Raw genomic sequence first — 20787 nt, forward strand, 5'->3', positions numbered from 1 at the left:
CATGGCTGCAGCATCAACAATACTACAGCGAGAATAAAAGTTACGCCTTCTTTCTTTGCGTGAACATTTAGGAGGCGTTATGCAAATCTTCCCAGATTGTGACGTAGGTATGTGAGGGCGTGTTAGAATGAGGCGTTTTAGGTAGGTGTGGTAAACTCTTAACTTTTATAAAGAATATCTCTTTGGTTTTGAGACTTTAGTCTTTGAATAATTATTTTAATGCCTTTGCATATGTGAACAGCTTGGTCCGAGTATACAATGACTAAACAGTCTACACGTATGAAAAATTAAATCTACATGGAAAAAATACACAAATCAAGTCACAGACAATTACAAAGCATATATACAATTTGAAAAACTCGAATATTGTACATTCCTGTTCAAAGCACCTTTGCACTACTCATTTTTAGACAAAAGACTCTGAAAACAATCCTAAACTGATGCTTCTTAACTAGAAATAAAACAGTTTAAAGCATAAAATAAAATCATAAAGTATGTGCAGAACACATCTGCTGCCTTTAAGACAGCCTTTGTTTTTATCTTTGTTTTTCTAGCTCTAACATTTTCTGCATAACCATGACAGGCATGTGCAAGCTTAGGAATGCTAGATACCATCAGCAGAAGCAACAAAATCCTACCATCAGACCACCTGCACTACAACCAGACAAACGTCACAAAAGAGGTATCTCTCATCTCTCCCTGTGGGAGTCAGAAAGATACAACTTGGTTTTGCAAACCTGAACAGCTGAAACCTGTTATTGTGCTGTATCTGAAACAGAATGTGATATTTGCATCACACCAAGAACAATTTTCAGGTTAATCTACAATGAATTGTTTTAATCACTTCAATATTACATAAAAGCACACATTAAATTCCAGGAAAAGCTTTCAGACAGATGCCGAGTCATTCATCCACAGCAGAACTCCACAACAGAAAACCCTGTTAGACTGATATGTAGGTCAATCTTCCTAACAGAAGTGCACATGAGAACTGTTAGATGGAAAGATGGAAACATTAGACAGTGTAATATATTATATTGTAGTGAAATACTGAATTAGACAAAGGATATTTCTTCATGTTCCTATGTTGATTATAATGCTTGTATGAGCAAAAGCCAGCTCCTTAATGACATCCTCCATGAGGAAGAGACAATTTGACGGATTCTTGAATGTTTTGTGGTATAAGTTGGGTTTGTTTCCCTCTAAAACATTCTATCTTGTTTGATCAAATTAATTTGTATGATAATACAAACATTCCAAAAGTTTACACTAGGGATGCTCCGATCATGATTTTTGCAGCCGATATGGAGTACCGATTTCTTGTCATGGTGATCGGCCGATACCGATTAGTGATGCTTCAAGCTTTATATAGACAGTTTCATCGGGTGCACGCACCTGGCCCGAAGTTAACTTCCGGTCTGTGTTTGTTTATCAGTCTGGCTATGGCGCTGGCTACAAACGCAGTTAAAGTTAAGGTGAGGAGTAGACTGAAGTTGGGCTCAGGTGGTTGTGCTGTGGGATGTGTTTCCCATAAATTTATTTATTTGTGGCGCTCACCACAATATCAAAACTGACTGATTTTCCAAAAGGCTTCGTTGAATAAACATGAGCACGTACTGCACCGTTTAAAAATCAAAACGAGGTGCAGGTGTTTTTATATAACTGTATTTCTGAAGGAAAATTTTCTATGTCATTTTCATCTTACATGTTATATGCCTGATAAAGCGCTGCTTTGTGTACAGCGGTTACTGGGGAAACCAGTTGTTCCGTCCTCCACGCTGTGACAACTCACAAAAGACTATATTTAGCCAAGCAGCGCGGAGAACCGCTTCAGAAACGTGCCGCGGCTCGCTGATAAACACAAGCACTGACTACAGCGGCCGCAATCAGCTCCGGTGGCCGTGGAGCCATAACGCGCCGCAGACACGTGCAGTGAGGCACAGATCAGCTCTATCGTCACTGAATCTGCTGTGTAGATGAATCATGCAAAACATACACAACAAACAGCAAATTTTTCATTGTTTCTCGAAATGCCATAGCATTGCCACACCGTCGATGACATGACTGCGGCGCCAAATAATTTATGTCCGCACGCATCATGTACGTCGTCACGCGTTGACTTCATCAAATTGCAATTGGTTCCTGAGATCGGCCAAGTTGGTGAGTACTGATCGAGTCATAAAATATGATTATCGGTCAATACCGTTCTCCGGTCAATCGATCGGAGCATCCCTAGTTTACACTCTAGTAAGCCAACTCTAAAATATTAGTTTGCTAAATATATGCTAAATATTAGTACTTTAATATAAAATATAGCATATTTCTGAAATTATATTTAAAAGTAAGGCTGCAAACTATTATTTTAATAATCAATTAATCTATCGATTATTACAATGATTTATCAACTAATAAATAATTATTCCCCAATTAATCAGTAGGCTTTGTTCTATTATTCAGCTTTTATAATTAGTCAAAATATTTAGTTACACATTTCCTAAATAAATAAAACAAGGTAACCACTCCAGCTTTTTTAAAAAATGTAAAAATTATATTATTATTGTACAATTACAATTATATTTTACAATACAAAAATATATTTGGCACACAAAATTAGATGACAGACATAAGAGACTCTCATTCACCATTTAATTAACCGTATGAAAAAATAACTTACTGACTGATGCATCATTCTCCTTTTGTAAGTCATATGGATATGGAACAAAAAGGTAAATAAGACGACATTTTATTTTTGGATAAATTATTTTATTCACACCTTTAACTCTCTTAAAACACCTTGTAGTGTTATAGGAATCGAAACAGCCCTGAGCTAAACAGTCCTGGGCTATTAAGCGTTAATCTATGCAAACAAACTATCATTTTAATGTAATAATATTTTTTATAATTGATTGATTGCATTCACTATTAAAAAGATTTTATCACTAGCTAGCTCCACACTGGAGAGCTGCTTAGTAACAGAAAATCAATTTATAGAAACTCTAGCAATCACAACTGAAAGTGACAATGACATTTTTTTTATATTTAATACTATAAAGCTGCTTATATTATTGTATAAAGTGCTATATAAATAAATGTGACTGGAGTGCTGATTGCAGAGCTGTTAGAAAAATATCCAAATCGCTAAGATCAGATGCTTTCTTAATGGCTGTTTTCTCACCGCTGTCAGTTTTGTTGTGTGCATTGAGGAAAGCATGCAGCACATATTTACATAATCCTATAAACGCCCCTCTCTGCAGCGTCTGGTTCAGCTGCGTTTGCACTCTATTACAATTACAGTCACATGCTACAGCGCTACACTGGTTAAACCGCATTATTGCAGGCTCTTATATTTGGTCACATGAGATCAAACAACTACTTGACAATGAAAATATTTGTCGAACATTTTTTATTGTCAACAACTGTTTCAGCCCTAGCATAAAGTATTTCACTACTCATCAGCAGAAATTGTTTGATGAGCAGATCACTACATTTTCTCCGATGCAAACACTGTTCTGTGCTGTGGTAGTAAAACCTAAGGGACAAAAATAAGGAAGTAAAATATGAGCAGCTTGTGCCTTCTCCAAGTGTCTTTCGTAGAACTTGGTGTCAAATTTTTGAGAAATGCAAATGTCCTGTGATTCAGAGCGGAAAGGGGGTGAAATTTAACTTTTTATTTAAAGCAATCGCTAACAGCACTGAGACTTTAAGGGATTATTTAAAGTGCTTCTTCAAAAACAAATAAAATCTACAATGTTATTTCAGACATGTTCAGAAGAGTCACTAAACCCATTAAGCATTTGTGTGAATATCAGCCTAGTTTACAGTAAATCTTTACCGGATCACTACAAACTAGGTTCAGGCATGACACTAATTTGATCCTCTGCAGCTCGTCTCCTAACATTGTGTTCATCTCAAATAAGAATACATTACAACCTCACATGCAACCAAACAGAGGGAAATCATGGGTATTAAGAAAAACACAGGCAGCCAATTTGCTTCCTCAACCATGCCGGCCCTCTCCAACCTCACTTCCTATGACAACAACACCACTGCAATCGATGTCCCAACATTACTCCAGCTCACATTTCCTGCTTGGATCAATTAGAAGCATATGGCACGTCACATGGTTCCTGTCCATTCTTTCATCTGTTTCTTTCAACAAATGGATTTTGCTGTTCTTATTTGGGTAACAGCAAATCAATGTACTGTTTACACGTCACATGAGACTTAAAAACCCCTCTCACACTGCAACCTGCAGTTGCTAACTTCAACTTATTTAACCAATAAAAACTTTGTTTTTCGTTGGTATAAACTAACGTATTTAAGCTGATTCAATATTAAAATGTTTTTTGTTTTTTTTCAATTTAATTGAGATATTACTATTTTTAGGTTACCATTTTTTTACCCTGCACTTTAAAGGAATAGTTCAAATATTTATCGAAAAATCTGCCATCCAAAATAAAGATGAGTTTTGTGGATTATTGTGATGTTTTTATCAGCTATTTGGCCTCTCATTCTGATGACCCACTCACTGCAGAGGATGCATTAGTGTAATGCTAAATTTCTCCAAATACAAAGAAACAAACTCATCTATACATTGGATGGTCTGAGGCTGAGTAAATTGTCAGAAATTTTTTATTTTTTGGGTGAACTAGGCTATTTCTTTAAGAAGGATGGGAAGGAAGAAATTAAAATGTCTTGACAATACGAAATGGAACGCTTCAAACAAACTCCAATTGAAAAAAACTCCAATTTAATATCCAATATCTGTGAGTATAATATTTATGGGATAATACCACTCAAGCCACCATTTTCTCTTATTATAGTCTCTTCAACAAGACAGAAAATTAAATAAAGAATAACCTACAGTATATGAGAAAAGAAACACATACAGATAGTGTCTGTTCAAATTTAGATCTCTAGCTAACTTTTTTAAATTACACAATTAATACTTTTTTAATCTACAAAAACTCTAAAGGAAAAGTATTAGCCTACTTGATAAAGATGGACCATGGGGACACTTGCCCATTGGTGCACTTGTCGTGCGCATGACCTGGAGCGAATCTAATTAGCCCTTATGTCGGGGTCATATACTGCCATTTGGGCTTATTCAAGTGTCATAAATCGCTATGCACTGGAAATCATGCAACAGGATGCTTATCACCACAAATATGCATCACTTCCCACTAGCCACAGTCTTGTTTGGGGCTGCTACAGTAGCTCTTTGGCTTGATGCTTCATGTCTGATTAGGGGCTTTGCTGGACTGGCTTTACTGGACACTAAGTTACCTCTGCATATTGGCAGGTAATTTTCTGTCTCACTACCCATTAGCTAAGTGTGGTTTGTTATGTTGCCAGACCCCTAATGATAGGAGCAGCTGGTGGGGAAACTGAGATTTGAGTGAAACAGAAAATGGTGAGTCACAAGACCTGCACTCCTTCTGTCTGTTTCTCCTTTTCTCTCATTCAATGGGGTGAACCAAGAGCAAAATAATATTTTTTGTGCTCACCTCCTTGTTTAGACTGATGAGCCACTGGTAAGCTATCCGAGGGGCAGGAGAAGAGATAAACAGAGGTCAGTCGAATACATTGAGGTCAGGCTCCTGAGGAAATATAATCTTGAAGCAGTCAAACAGGAAGCAGTGAGCTGCTTGTTTTTTCTGTATAAGACAGGCTCACTGAGGCTTATAGTGATAGATTTTCAAAGACAAATACGGCACAATCTTATATTTTGTTTAGTGCTGGAGCTCAAACGTTATTGGTGATTGACAGTTATCAAGGTTTCAAAAACCTGTTCTTGTATGGCTTATAAGTGAAATGAAAGTAAATAAGGATGGACTGATCGATATCAGCCGATATTTGTCTTAAACCTGTGATCTGCCAAATGCTGAATGTACTTAAATTCAGGGATAGTATTTTTAAGTGCAGCATGCGCATATTGCAGAATGAATGCATTTACGGCTGTTTGCATTAAGAAATATAAATGTTAAACACGTATGAATTGCGATATGCCCAGGTTCAAGAATAAATACTGTAATTCTGTCGATACTATGACTAGTTAGTGAGTAGTGACAGAAAAAAATGCAAATAAATGTAAAAATGACGGAAACCACAAATCTGAGTATGCTTGATGTAACATGGGTCGCGGCAGACAGACGGTGTATGCGTTAACAACAGTAAATAAGAACAAATAAGAACAATAAGAACTTTCTAAAAAACAGCACATAGGCTATTACTATTATTATTTCAGTCAAACTTAAAACCACCATCAAACAACTTTTCTTCCTTATGGTGCATATGAGTCATATCTATGTCCTCTGGACATAGACTGAATCATTGCCATTTGTTAATTCGTTTTAATGTTTTTTTTAATTAAAGGTTACAAGGGCACATGTATTAAAAAAAATATTGATGTGCACAGATAAATCATTTATAATAAATATTCCATAAAATACAAGAATTGTCCATTTTGATTTCATTCGGATTTCAATTTCATATAAAATAAGCTATTTTTTGTCACGTAGCCATGTAATTAGTATTACCGCAGTGCCCACTGTGGAGAATCATGATCAGTTTAATCAGTGTTATTTAACACTCCAAAAGACTATGTGACAAAGACAAGACAAGCCCAAACCCACGCATCTTCCTCTTTAAATGTATGCAGCTGAGAGCAATAACATGCCAAACATTCCTTCCTTTGGGAGAAAATTCTTGGCCAGCTGATCAGTAGTACTGAACCACTCAGGAATTATTATGCTATAGTGAAATCACAAATACAGCCATCCTCAGAGAGAGAGAGAGAGAGAGAGAGAGAGAGAGAGAGAGAGAGAGAGAGAGAGAGAGCGAGAGAGAGAGAGAGAATATCCTGACCTGAAAGTGATTAGAGTAACAGAGGAAGTGGGTGTTACTGCTTTATGTCAAGACTCTGGTCTCTTTTTACACAATCTTCTGCTAAGAATCATTACTTTGCCTCAGATCCAATTGAGATGGCAATAAAAGAAGCAGAATAACTTGTGGAAGTCTAGCTTTAGATTTACTGTGCACGCACACTTTTAAATGAATGTCTTCTTTAGCTATTGTCTTTTTGGGGGTAGTATCTTTGCTCATTTCAAATGGGGGAATGGATGTGCTAATGTCCTTGAGAACATATTTCACATTAAATATAGAGCCCGGTGTCCCTGTTCCAGCTCCTGACTGGATCAGGATTAATGACCTCCACTGGATTCACTGGCATAATGACCAGTAGGTCAGACAACTGCTTCAGGTCAATTCAACACACTAAGTTAACCAGAACAGCATGTAAGCTAAAATTGGTACAATGAGGAATGAACACACGACAGAAAACTGCCCTGCTGAACTCATCAAAAACAAGCCTTAAAAACAGAACTCAAAATCTGCGATCAGCAGTATGGATTGCAATGGTTGATATCGACAAATCCATCTTTCTTAGTCTTACCACAATGGCACTAAACCAAGTCAAAGTGCCCAGCACCTCAAGAAGCATTCTAATAGTGCTATACATATTGATTAATAATTTATTTACAGAATCTCAGTCTCAAGGATTTCTGGTGATTTCTGAGCATCCTGTAACCTGAACAAGCAGAGTATAAAAGAACAACTGGGATAGTGAGGGAGAGAGAAATATACATCCGAACACTGGAAGACGACACCAGCCAACCTAAGAATGATTATAGATATTGCACTTCCCTCAAGCCATTCAATACATACAAGAGGATCTAGGAAAAAGTAAACGATTCAGCAAAATTTTTAATAACAATTGCAGCTAATGGAGATGAATTTGCCTAAATGTGTCAGCTAAAAAAGAGAGATTGATAAAGACAGCCACAGACAGCAGCCATGGCCTTAAAGAGCATAGACGGTACTGGGATTATTAAACACGAGTTTGCTAAGCAATTGCGCAACATTGGCTGGCATCAAGCGGGCCACCTTACACATGCTCTGAGACACAAGAGCTGCTAATTTAGTGCAGACGAGGGCAAGGGATGGCATTGCAAACAAAGCAAGCCACACTTGTGTCCCTAATCCCCTACGTCACTGACTTTTCAGAACAGAGCACAAAGTGGTGCAGGGCCTCATCAGGGGAGGTTATGTAAGTAAATAGTACGAAGGTTGTACAGTTTTGTTTACTGAATCCTTACAAGAGAATCAGCCTCATGATTCTGTGTATGAGACCATGAAAAGGTTTCATACACAGAAAGCAACTGTCAGTATCCAGGGTAAGAAAAATGAAGAAACTCCACTGAACGGCCAGCAGACTTTTTCAGAAGCTTTCTCATGTAGGAAATATTCAACATCAGTTTTCTCCTCTGTTTGAGCACAACAGAGGAAATGACACGGCAGTCATGTGAAGATGTCAAATATCACAGGAAGTTTCTGATCTGCAAGCCCACACTTTACTAAAATCACTCTCAAAACTGTTCTCTTTCATAAAGCAAGATGGATTTTAACATATTTGCAAATGTGACAATAAAAACAAACCATAAAATGTATTAGGTTCATCATATAGACAAAAATACAGTATCAACATCCATAAAATTATGGACAAAGTCCTATGTAAGGTTTCTAGCTGGTTAGTCATTAGCTGGCTCAACCTGGTCATTAGCTGGTAATTTACTGGCCCAAGATGAACATATTCCATGCCTAAGACGGTTTATCTGGTCTCTTAGCCTAACCAATCTGGTTCCACAAGGGTTTTGGGCATTTTCCAGCCAGTGTGGTTTTAAGTTACTTTGGCCGCATTGCTAAACCAGCTGAAGACCAGGGCTGCGTTTCCCAAAAGCATCGCAAGTTTAAGTTGATCGTAGCTCCATTTGTTTCAATGGGTCTATGTACTTAAGCTTACGATGCTTTTGGGAAACGCAGCCCAGTTCACCTTGACTAGGAGACCAGAGAGGACCTGCAAATCATCTCAACACTGCTTCAAGATGCCCTTTCCCTCAACAGGATTATTATACGAGTTACTATTAACTCTGATAAGTGAAGAGCTGTAAAGCAAAAAAAATTGTACACCTGTTTAAAATATCAATATATATATATATATGTGTGTGTGTGTGTGTGTGTACATATACACAAACACACTCACCCCCATTAACAGCAGCAGGTGCTATCACGATCCCCTTCGCCTCTGTTTTGGGGGAATTCTGCCCGTAGCGCCCGTCATTCTTCGTCACCATCTGTTGAGGATTGCCTTTATGGTTCAGAACGGTGGCGTTGACCGTGGCGCTATAATAATCCTCCTTGTTCACCATAGTTTTGTCGGCACCGATAGACAGCGTACACCTGGGCGAGACGAAGGCGAGGAGGAAGGCAAGAAGGCAGCTGCTGCATGACGCCGGCGCGGCCAATCTCTTCAGCATCTTCGGCAATGTCTTCACCGATCAACGCAACCCGACTCTGCGAATCTTTCAACGGTCAGTGCTCTGTCTCGAGCCCTCATGTAAACATACTGTTCTCCTTTCAAGCCACAACGTTCATATGAAGAGCCATGCGGCGCTTCCCCTGATAATAAGACAGAAAGAAGGAAAGGGTAGATAGATTTCTCCACATTACTGACTTTGCGATGACAACAAAACGCGTGTATTTCACCAGAGGCTTGGGTTCGTATAATGGTCCCCGTTTGGTTTTATTAAAGGCGGTTAAGCTTGTCTACAGGTCCTTTAAATAGTACACAGGCTTTTAACGACTGTTAAAGGGAATCAACTGTATCTCTTCTGCTGTCAGGACCGCTTTGTTCGTGCAACCAGTCCTTACAACCAGCTGCTATGCAACAAAAACACCTTTCCTCACGAGCTGAGATTTCTGACGTGATATCTTACCTGCTCGGTCGCTTCCACCTGTATTATTTACAGTCAGACTCTCTCTTTGTTGTGATATTTCACAGCGCCGTGGCTTGTTCGGCCATAGGCAGACCGATGCTGTTGTGCTCGCCTTTTTTCCTTTCGCGAACACTGAGCCGTGTGCGCATGCGCGACGCAGCGCGTCTCTCGTACTGAGAACATATCAGTGGGAGGGACAGACACATCACCATCATCTCATCTCAATGCGTATATTGGTCCTTAATCACTTATTTACTACCAGTCGTAGCATTTGTGGCCGTTTACTTTTAAATGTGAAGAGTCTACAAGTTTACAAGGAATTGTTGATATATTTCATGTGTATTAGAGGTTTTGAATGCTATTTTATAAATAATTTCTATATTGCTAGTGATCAGAGCTGTTTATTCCAGTTTGCTCATCTGAAAGATCAGATGATGTTTATGAGAAGCATGTAGGCTAAAGCAGAGTACAGTAGGCGACTGATGCATACTTGCATACATAATGCAACTTCCAAATTTGGTAGCCTGCATAAAGGCACTTTTAATGTATTGCTCTGTAAAGAATAGTATTTGAGATCACAATAGGCTACACTAAAAGATGTCAGTGAAAACCCAGATCCCAATTTTAAAGGGGTCATGAACTGCCTTTGTTTTTATTTTGTACTGTTCTCTGAGGTCCACTTATAATGTTATCAAGATTTTTTAATTAAAAAAAAAACACAATTTAGAATAAACTATGGACCCTTTTCACAAGACTGTGATGATGCGTTTAATGGTCATCAGCATCGTAAATCCTCAAAAGTTTTTCATATTTGTATTTTTTTTAATGTATGTACATTTATAACACTAGTATTTGTATTATATTACCTTTGCATCAAATTACAAATAAACTACTTAATGCTAATGCGAGTGTGTTTCTAAAATGCAGCATCTATGGTTAGCGCTGCATGAAAAAATCGAAATGGAATCCAAATCGCGATTCGACAGAAGCTGCGATTGTCATGCGTATCTTTCAGTTGTGATCAGCAGAGAAACTCCAAATACACCCCGCAGAAGAAACCCAATCCCTGTAACGCTAGCTGAATAAACAGAAGGTTTAACTGCTTTCATTGATTCAACGTGACTAATAAACACACGACTTTGACAATATATGGTTTATCTGAGTTATTATTATTATTATAATTTTCATTAAAATAAAGTATATTTATAATGCAATGCCTTTATCACTGCTTTGAATACTATGAAATATGTTGCGTGCCTTATTCTGTGTAAGAAGCCACATCATCTCACAGAAGGATTTATTTCAAACACCCGACTGATGTTATGAAGTGAGTTTGGAATAAAAATATGTTATTAAATGTGGTATTTTCACATGCTTTCAGATGGAGCAGCATTTACTTCGCAGAGCCGTAGTTCACCGAGAAGCATTGCAAACAGCTGCCATTCCTTCTTTCGCGAACGATTTCTTCAATTTCTTAATTGCGCAATAAAAAAAAAAGAAAGTTTTTTTGCGTAATCTGAAAGCACGTGATGATGATTTACTGCTGATTACAGAACCGGCTTTACTAACAAAATGCGCATGACAATCGCATTCGATTAATCGTGCAGCCCTATTCACTACCGGTGTGACTATAGTATAAATAGGTGCCGGGAAAACACGTCATCCTCTTCTTCGTCTTCACTGACCGTTTGTTTATGTTAATGTTAAGCTAAACATGACTAGGAGTGCATGTTTCTCACCAGAGGCTTTGCTCTGATACCTGCAGTTTCACACGGCTCGCGTGCTGTGTGTGGTGAAGAGCAAGCGCGTTCAGCTCTCGAGGGAGTTGGATGCGCTCTGCATTCATTGCTTAGTTCTTGTGAGAGATAAGCATGAATTGAACGCGCTCGTTTGACGAGGAGGCAGCTTGTGCTCATTGTGATGCATTTGCGGGACTACTGAGGGGGATGTGAGTATTTCACCATTTACCCGAGTTTGTAGATAGAGTTTGCATGAGTGCGTTTTCCTCTCGCGGGAATAGCGATGCATTCGCAGCAGCAGGTTTCGTTCGTGCTTGATTTCTGAGGTAATCTAGCGGTTGGGCAGAGCGTGTTTAGCTCCCGCGGGATTCCAGCATACTAGTTATGCCAACATCGAGGGGATGCATGAGAATGGTTATGAGAAGATGCCACCTGTTGAAGAGACGCTTGCCTGCTATCTCTCCATGGGGGAGACATCTTCTCTTAAGGCACGGCAGCAGGTCAGGCTGCAGTCTCGTTGCACACCATGGTGGTGCTTCAGGCTTTTCAGGCTGATCTGCTCAAAGACCTGGATAAAGGCAGGGTCTATCCCCTGATGAGGTGGCTGAGTTGCGTCGCACCGCGGATCTTGCTCTTCGTGCCGCTAAGCAGACCGCCACTGCCATTGGCAGATCCAAAAAATGGCAGCCATGGTGGTTATGGAGAGACATCTGTGGGTGAGTCTGGTGGTTATCGGGTCGAAAGAGAAGGGCTTTCTTCTTGATGCGCCGGTTTCCCCTTCTGAGCTTCTCGGCACTTCCGTTGAGACGGTGGTCGTGAGGTTATAGGAGGCCTTTAAATCCTTCATTTCACGAGGGTCCAGGCTAGTTCTTGTGTATTTGATGCTATCCTTTCTCTGCAGCGCTACTCGGGCCTGTTCTGTTCTTCTGACTTTAGGTTTGACCCACCTGCTAAGTCAGGACCTCCTGCTGTTGACCGATTACAGTGATGGTTTCAGTCATCAGTTCTGGTTCCAGGCTGGTGATAGCCCTCATCTTTGGCTTGGACACGCAGCCTGGGCTTCTGAGGAAGTCTCCCAGCATCAGGTCCCCAGTATAACGCTGCAACCTCAGGACCTGTGGGTCCTTCTCGTGGGCTAGTATTCTTCTGAGCACATGCTTCGCGACATGCTCCCTATCCTCTGGCTAGGTGCAAACTACTCATTTCTCACCCTGAGAGGTCTCCCGAGATTTGAATCGTTCCTTAACCTTCATGCACGTTCTCTGAGTTCAATTCTCCATAGACGGTCGGGCCCGTGGGTCCTCACTGTCACACTGCCCTTATGGTTGAACCAATAATCACCCCTCTGTGGAGTGGGCTGGAGTACACTGCGTTCCCTGAGGTAAGAGGGATTTGTGTTTCTGTGGGAAACCCCTCCTTTGTGCTTCTGCTCTGAGGAGTTGTAAGCTCTATATGCATGAATGGTTATTGGGTCCCGCTATTTCTTCAGATTCTATCGGGTCTGGTCATACGGGACCCACGCTCTCTATCGAGATAGAGAGCATGAGACAGTGTCCAGCTGCACCAGGGGACTGTCTCTTATTGGGCCCTGCTGGGTTTCCCCTTTTAATCTAGCGCCGCCTTGTGGTCAAACTAAGAAGTGCTCCCCTCTCTGTGAGGGTTAGCTAGGAATCGCTCCGTGGCAGTGACATAAGGTAGTTGGGCCGCTTGCTGCTTCCCTGATAAGCTGCCTCTATTCGGGTCAATTCAGGCAGTGCTCCCCTCACCTCAGAGGGCTGTCTTTGAGCCTGCCGCTCCCGATTGAGTGGCTGAGGACTTCTGGGCATCTGTGAGCAGCTCTCTATAAAATCCATACTATGGTAAGAGCACACGCTAAGCTTCTGTGCACTTTCTAAAATCCACATGGTGGTAAGTGTGCACGCTAAGCACTCTGCGCACTTTCTAAAATCCACATGGGGGTAAGTGTGCACGCTAAGCACTCTGCCAACTTTCTAAAATCCTGTATGGTAAGGGTTACACGTTGTTAGCCTCGTTCCCTTTCTCTGAGTTGGCTTAGGCCCCGGTACTCACCTTGGGCTCCACTCAACTAGTTTGTCTCTGTTGATACACTTTTAAAGCATCGCACAGTGAGGGTAGAGGGTTATTTATGAGCATGGTGCTTTCTTCCGAGCGTTCAAGTTCTCTGCTTTTCTGAATTCGGAGTTCTCCTCTCACGTGGGGAGTTGAGTTATCTGTTTTCCCAGAGCACCTGGAACTGGCAACATCAGGCGAACTAGGCCCTTCCTCTGCCTCCCTGATGTGCTGCATTTTTGGCTAAGCTTGCAGTACACTTACCCTTCAGGATTTCTAATGAACATGCTGTAGGTCGAGCCCCCTCTCGGCTGAGAGCTGGGGGTTATGCTCCCTCAGCTAGGTAACTTACTGCTAGCCATTCCAACATTATACCATGAGGATGAGTTGGTGCTTCTCAGATGTATTGTTCTTGGGATGCACCATTTCCATCTATGGTCTGCTCCTTCAGAGTGCCACGAGGGCCCCTTAGAACAGTATCTTTAAAATCCATGATATGGTAAGTGTGCACGTGAAGTCCCTGTGCACTTTCTAAAATCCTGTATGGTAGGGGCTATGCGTGGCGGCTTCGTGCCCTTTCTTGAGTTGGTTAGGCCCCGGTTCCACCTTGGGCACCACTCTACCTATGTATCCTCAGGAGAGTGGCGGCTCGAGGGTTTTATTGTGGGCACACTAATTGTATTGGTCGGTTTCCTACCATGCATCGGACTCAAGCTTCAGACGAAGAAGCGGATGACATGTTCTCCCAGTGCCTATTTATACTATAGTCGCACTGGTAGTGACGTCATAGGCTGTCGCCGACCAATGTTATTGTAGTTTTTAGATATATGCTTCAGACACCGGTCACACTGAAGGTGTTCCCCCATAGCGACCCTAGAGGACGCAGTGTCTCGTTCCCTACTCGGGGAACCATGGTTACATACGTAACCTGAGGCATTTAACATTGTTCTCTCTTCTTACTGCCGTTATCAGTCTCTCAATTTTTTTCCTTTTATCGAACGTCTATCCACTATCATGGAGTTTTTCTTTTGCTATTTTAGCAAATGGGAATGCAAAAAATATATTTGTGGTAGGCTACTCTCCCATTCACTGCTCCTGTTAACCCAACTATAACCTGTCCCAAATCACACCCTAAACCCTTGCGGTCTTCCTCTGAGTCCGCACTTTTGTGACGTAATGCCGCTTTGACTGTCGGGTGGAAGTCTGCTGCGGAGCTCGCCCCAGTGCAGGCTCAGCAGAAAGAAGTACGCATCAAGGGGGCATAGCGGCCGCAAAGGGGGTGCTCGTGAGCACCCTTTTGAATGCTAAAATTACGAATAGGACACACTATGGTCTCGTGGACTTAACGGACACGCGCACGCGGCAGCCATTGTAAGTCCGCAAGACCGACCCTGCGTCTCAATGTTCATACTATCCATCCTAAATAGTATGTGAGATTAGAATAAGTGTGTCCCAAAGCATAGTATGTTGAAAAGAGTATGCCATAAGTCCCCGGATGGTCTACTATTTCAAGTCGATTTTTGAAGTGTAGATCCATGCACACTCTACTGGCTAATATTGCCCACAATCCATTGCGCTTTGGTGAAGGATTCTGTCCAGAACTACAAACACGAATAAAACGCGTTAAAAACTACAAACATGGCGGATGTGCACGACCGTGGTTAGGTAGAGAGGCTAAGAAAAAGGGGTTTGAGTTACTAATATTCAACATTTAACCTGGTAAAAAAAATATTTATTTAATGTTGTCTGTGTTATATTTCATCTGCAACAGCAATGTAAACTTTTATAAACATCCGTTTGGTCGTTAACTTTTAAATGTATCATTATGCATAAAATATGAGCAGAGTTCTCGGCATGACCCGCGACTGGCAGATCAATGTGCTACTTCTTTTCTCTCCAATACGGTAAGAAGTTAAATGAAATGCAATGTGGAGGATGTTAACTGTGACAAGCTGATTGACAGGCCAGTTTACAGTGACAGGGTGCGTGTATCTATGCGACAGAGCGTCCGTTAAAAGCCGCAGTTGTGTGACGTGAAAGTATGTCCCAAAGCTTGCCTACTCTTCTACTACACACTCAAAAGTGTGTACTTTTTCTTCACCAAAAGAGTACATACTTTAAGGGCGTAGTATAAGTAGGCACATTGAGACACAGCACGAATGTGCACATGAAGTGTTCCATTTGGGACAGGGCCATGACGACTTCAGGTGCTGAGAAACCCGGAAATGTAAAGGACCATTTTCTTTCCTTTTTTACAGAACGTATAAATAACTCAATACCAAACGATCTGTAAGAAGACACAGCAATAGTGACCACGTAATGAAAACAGTTACTCACACTTGCTGCATCTGTATAGCCAGATGGAATGAAGGTGCACTGGACAACAAATCACAGTCTATGATGAGTTTTTCTTTTCTCTTTTCTTTTCTTTTTTCTAACAATATAACAAACAAATCCTTACTTAACCTTGACAAACATCAGCAGTAGATACAAGAATCCCATATCATATTATTTAAAACTTTATTGTCCATCATTTCACCTTTAAACAATTACATATAACTATACCTCTATCATTTGCACATTTCTTGTGTAGCCCAATAATAGCAGAGTGGAGAGCTCTTCTCTCTCTAGTGGAGGTCATATAGTCCTACATTACAATAAATTATATTATTACAATATTACAGAAGGCAGAATGCAATATCATGTTTAATTAATTTTTAACACCCAAACTTAAAATACATTTACTTTAAATCTCAATTATTGAGGTTCAAGATGGCGGCTTGAAGGGAGGCTGTGTAGTTAAGCGGTAGTGTCCCTTTGTTGAGTTTCCTACTACTACAAACCGCATATTATAATTTTAACACTAATAGTTATTTACAAAAGTGTATTTGAAATTGGAATATTTATCGAATATTGAATATTTATTTTAAAGTTTAATTACATCTCGGAGTATCCTTTGAGCATAACGTAATCTTTGTTTATTTTATTAATGGAAATTATTATTATACGTAAAAAAAAAAAATGAACCTCAAATGTTTTATAGAACAAAGTGCTATTGTTCACCTTCTCTTTAAAAAAAAAAGAACTATAGAAAGGACAATGGTTTGTGTGAAAAGTACTTATTTTGTCCAGCAACCGACATTTTTACATTGCACACGTTTCATTTCCTCCCTAAGATCCTATCTCTTCCTGTTTGGTATAGAGGTGCGGTTATGGGGCATTCCAGAATGTTATTACTGTGCTTTTATATATATAAAAAATCAGTAGGCTACTCATAAAAGCTAATCATCTCCAGACGTCTCTCACCAAATCATTTGGCTTTATAATTCCAACACTACTCACTTACAATATTCAACTAGCCTTGTTCAAAAAAGTATCAATAAAGTTGTTTTATCATTCTAATTTTTAAATGATTATTATCATTACCAAACATGAGCTATAGGCCTACCAATATGAAGTAAAGCAGCAGAGAAATTACCCTTCAAATTGCGCAAATTGAAATTGCGAATTGAAAATACGCCTAATGGAAACGCGTCAATTTCGCAAAAACGCCCATATATCGCAAAAAAGGTTTTACGCTCGCATGAGGTGGTTTTTCAGGCAATGCGAAAAAGGAATAATTCGCAAAACTGCAATGGAAACGGCCTTTTCGCATTTACAGGTCACATGGCGTATGTAAAAAGTCATATGATCATTCTTCAACGTACTATAACCTCCAAGAAATACTTCATAAGTGGCCGCGCTCCAATATAAGGGGCTTTCTCTGCCATTAATGCTTAGACAATTTAACGTACACTGCACACGTCTGAGGTGCAGTGTGGCTCTGATGCAGTCACTGAAGCTGATTGCGACCACTCAATGCTTGTGTTTATGTTTTTATACAGTCTATGGTTTATTCCAGCCACACCACGCACGTTTCTGAAGCGGCTCTCTGTGCTGCTTCTGCAAAGATACACGCATAAGCCTCCTTTGAATAAATATAGCCAAAATCCCACCAAAATCCATTGCTATGATTTATCGCGAGAGGCAAAAGGTTACGTTTAAGTCTCATAACATTGGTTAATGGAAACGCCGTCGTTTGGCAATACCTTTTTTATCGACATTTATAAAATATCGCCAAAGTTTTGCGCAATCTGTAATGGAAACGCGCCGAGGCAGCGACTCAAATCTGTTTCAAATCTTCAGAGGAGCAGCCAAGAGAGACTCCGTGATTGGTCTAAATTCACGAGGGGGTGGGATGAGAAGCCACACCAGACAACAAAACTATTAAAACACTTTTCTGTTTAACCTTTATGGACCAAGAGACAAACGCTAAGCGAATAGAGGATACACGGTAAAGAGGCGCGTCTACAACCCGAAAAACCTTTGAATAGCACACCGCTGGAAAAAAATCAGTAGACAAAGGAGAGATTTCACCTTTAAATCATTAAAAAATACTTACAACTTTTATTCAAAGAAAGAGATTTCAGCGCCATGACGTTTTTTGTAATTCCTCGAGTGCCTTTTCTCTGTCTCCTCATTTTTCTGAACGTCTCATCAGCTTCAAAGGTGAACAGCTCAAATAGAGTCAGTAAGTCTTGATTCTCATTATATTAATAACTTTAAGGTTAACACATCCTGTTTTGTCTTTTATTAGTTTATGAAAAGTTAGCCTTTTTGTTAAAAACATAACAGAATAAGTTACGTAGCCTGCAGTAATCTACCTAAGCACCATTGTTTAAATAAATTAAAACCTCCCTTGATTTTAATATAACAGTTCGAATTAGGTTAACACTGGGCGGCACTGAGCTGTGACATGCACAGACGTGAGAGTCAGTCTAACATAGCATTTTGCGGTTCCGCTGAGAGTAGGCTACAGGAGAGTGAGCAAGATCTTTTTAGACCTTAAAATAAATAATTCTTCAGAAAGTAGGTCACCCATAAATGTAAATGATTTCATCATTACTCACCCTCATGTCATATGGAAGCCATTTCACCACATAACGGAGAGAGAGAAAAAAATGGCATATAATTTGACATTGTGAGTCCGTAACCTCTGAGATTAAATTTGAGCTAAAATGTCGAAATTATGTGATAAAAAGCCATATGGAGCAAAGAAGCCAAAATTGTGACGGACAAATCATGGTTATGACATAAAAAGTCAAAATTATAAGACAACCAGCCAGCCATAATTATTAATTTAATTAAGAATTGATTAAATATTGATAAGACAGTTTTTTTTTTCATAATTTCAATTTCTCAAGACAGACAGCCATAATTCATAATGAACATAACTGACATTTTGTCATAACTTCTTATGTCATAATTATACAATTTAAGATGTCATCATTTTTGAAAGTCAGAAGTTTTCTTTGAAATTATAACATTTTGTTGTCAATTTATAATAACTTTTTATCTAAAAATTATGACTTATATCATTATTTAGACATTCTATGTCATAATTATGATTAGCCAAAGCTTTTTTTTTGGTGGTGGGAATGGGCTTCAATACACATAATTTAAAACTTTTATGACTTGTGTAGAACACAGTAAATGATTAGTCATGAGTAAATCCTCTTTACCGTGTAGGAAGGGACAACTGATATCTGATTGCTTTCTGGGTGGTCCTACATTGTGAATAAGTCTATTCTGTCATTCTTAGGAAAAGTACAGTTGAGGTCAAAAGTTTACACCCCTATCAGAATCTGCAAAATGTTAATTTTACCGAAAAAAAGGGATCATAAAAAATGCATGTTGTTGTTTATTTAGTACGGACCTGAATAATATATTTCACATAAAATATGTTTACATATAGTCCACTAGAGAAAATAAAATGAATTTATATAAAATAATTCCGTTCAAATGTTTACATACACTTGATTCACATGTTGTTACCTGAATGATCCACAGCTGTTTTTTTGTTTAGTGATAGTTGTTCATGAGTCCCTTGTTTGTCCTGAACAGTTAAACTTACTGCTGTTCTTCAGAAAAATCCTTCAGGTCCCACAAATTCTTTGGTTTTCCAGCATTTTTGTGTATTTGAACCCTTTCCAACAATGACTGTATGATTCTGAGATCCATCTTTTCACTCGGAGGACAAACGAGGGACTCATATGCAGTGTTGGGGGTAACGCAGCTAGAGAAAATAAAATGAATTTATATAAAATAATTCCGTTCAAAAGTTTACATACACTTGATTCACATGTTGTTACCTGAATGATCCACAGCTGTTTTTTTGTTTAGTGATAGTTGTTCATGAGTCCCTTGTTTGTCCTGAACAGTTAAACTTACTGCTGTTCTTCAGAAAAATCCTTCAGGTCCCACAAATTCTTTGGTTTTCCAGCATTTTTGTGTATTTGAACCCTTTCCAACAATGACTGTATGATTCTGAGATCCATCTTTTCACTCGGAGGACAAACGAGGGACTCATATGCAGTGTTGGGGGTAACGCATTACAAGTAATGCGAGTTACGTAATCAGATTACTTTTTTTTCAAGAAACGCATTACTTTTTAATTTACAAGAGAATATTGGAGTTACTTTTTCAAATAAGTAACGCAAGTTACTTTTTTTTCCAATTTATTGATTGACAGCTCTCCTGTCCCCATGTTGAGAGAAATCAGATGATGTTACTGTAGTTCTAAAATAAATAGGAATATGCATTAATTAATCTCACTCACAAAAAAAAACCCCACACAGATTCAGTATTCCTCAAAATGAATAAAAATAATGCAACTCAGAATATATGACGCAAACCTGCAATAATTAAATGTTAAACACAAATATCCTTTGTGTATTTATTCCCATTCTCTTAAGCAATGTCTTTGTTTCTGACCTTCGATGATCCAGTTCAACCATACTAATAAGCAAAAATTACTTTAGATAAACTAACTGTCACGGTGCGTGCGGGGAGATGAAGCGAGGACTCAATTGCAGGAGAAATGGTTATTTATTTTAATAAAAATGAAACAAAACTCAAACCACCCCGAGGGGGAAAAACAGACAGGCAGGCTCAAAACTGCATTCCATGCAGACATATACAGTGGGGAAAAAAAGTATTTAGTCAGCCACCAATTGTGCAAGTTCTCCCACTTAAAAAGATGAGAGAGGCCTGTAATTTTCATCATAGGTATACCTCAACTATGAGAGACAAAATGAGAAAAAAAA

At 39.4% G+C, this 20787-nt stretch overlaps 2 protein-coding genes across 7 annotated transcripts in view; one reads left to right on the forward strand and one right to left on the reverse strand.

Annotated features, from left to right (window-relative positions):
- Positions 1-9391, reverse strand: part of rnf130 (ring finger protein 130) — a 54227-nt gene extending 44836 nt beyond the window's left edge. For all 4 annotated transcript variants that reach the window (XM_016252997.1, XM_016252995.1, XM_016252996.1 and 1 more), the window contains exon 1: positions 9101-9391. In XM_016252997.1, the coding sequence (XP_016108483.1) occupies positions 9101-9374 (274 nt within the window). In that variant the 5' untranslated portion in view covers positions 9375-9391. The remainder of the gene's footprint in view (positions 1-9100) is intronic.
- LOC107567335 (proteinase-activated receptor 4-like) overlaps positions 9329-20787 on the forward strand; it is a 15184-nt gene continuing 3725 nt past the window's right edge. Inside the window, exon 1 of one of the 3 annotated variants that reach the window (XM_016253000.1) lies at positions 9329-9428. In XM_016253000.1, coding sequence (XP_016108486.1) covers positions 9344-9428 — 85 coding nt within the window. In that variant the 5' untranslated portion in view covers positions 9329-9343. Of the gene's footprint in view, positions 9429-17920; positions 18213-20787 lie in introns of those variants that run through there. The other 2 variants (XM_016252999.1, XM_016253001.1) reach the window with 2 other exon arrangements.

The sequence above is a fragment of the Sinocyclocheilus grahami genome, unplaced genomic scaffold, assembly GCF_001515645.1.
Source record: "Sinocyclocheilus grahami isolate Dianchi unplaced genomic scaffold, SAMN03320097.WGS_v1.1 scaffold1148.1, whole genome shotgun sequence".
NCBI lineage: Eukaryota > Metazoa > Chordata > Actinopteri > Cypriniformes > Cyprinidae > Sinocyclocheilus > Sinocyclocheilus grahami.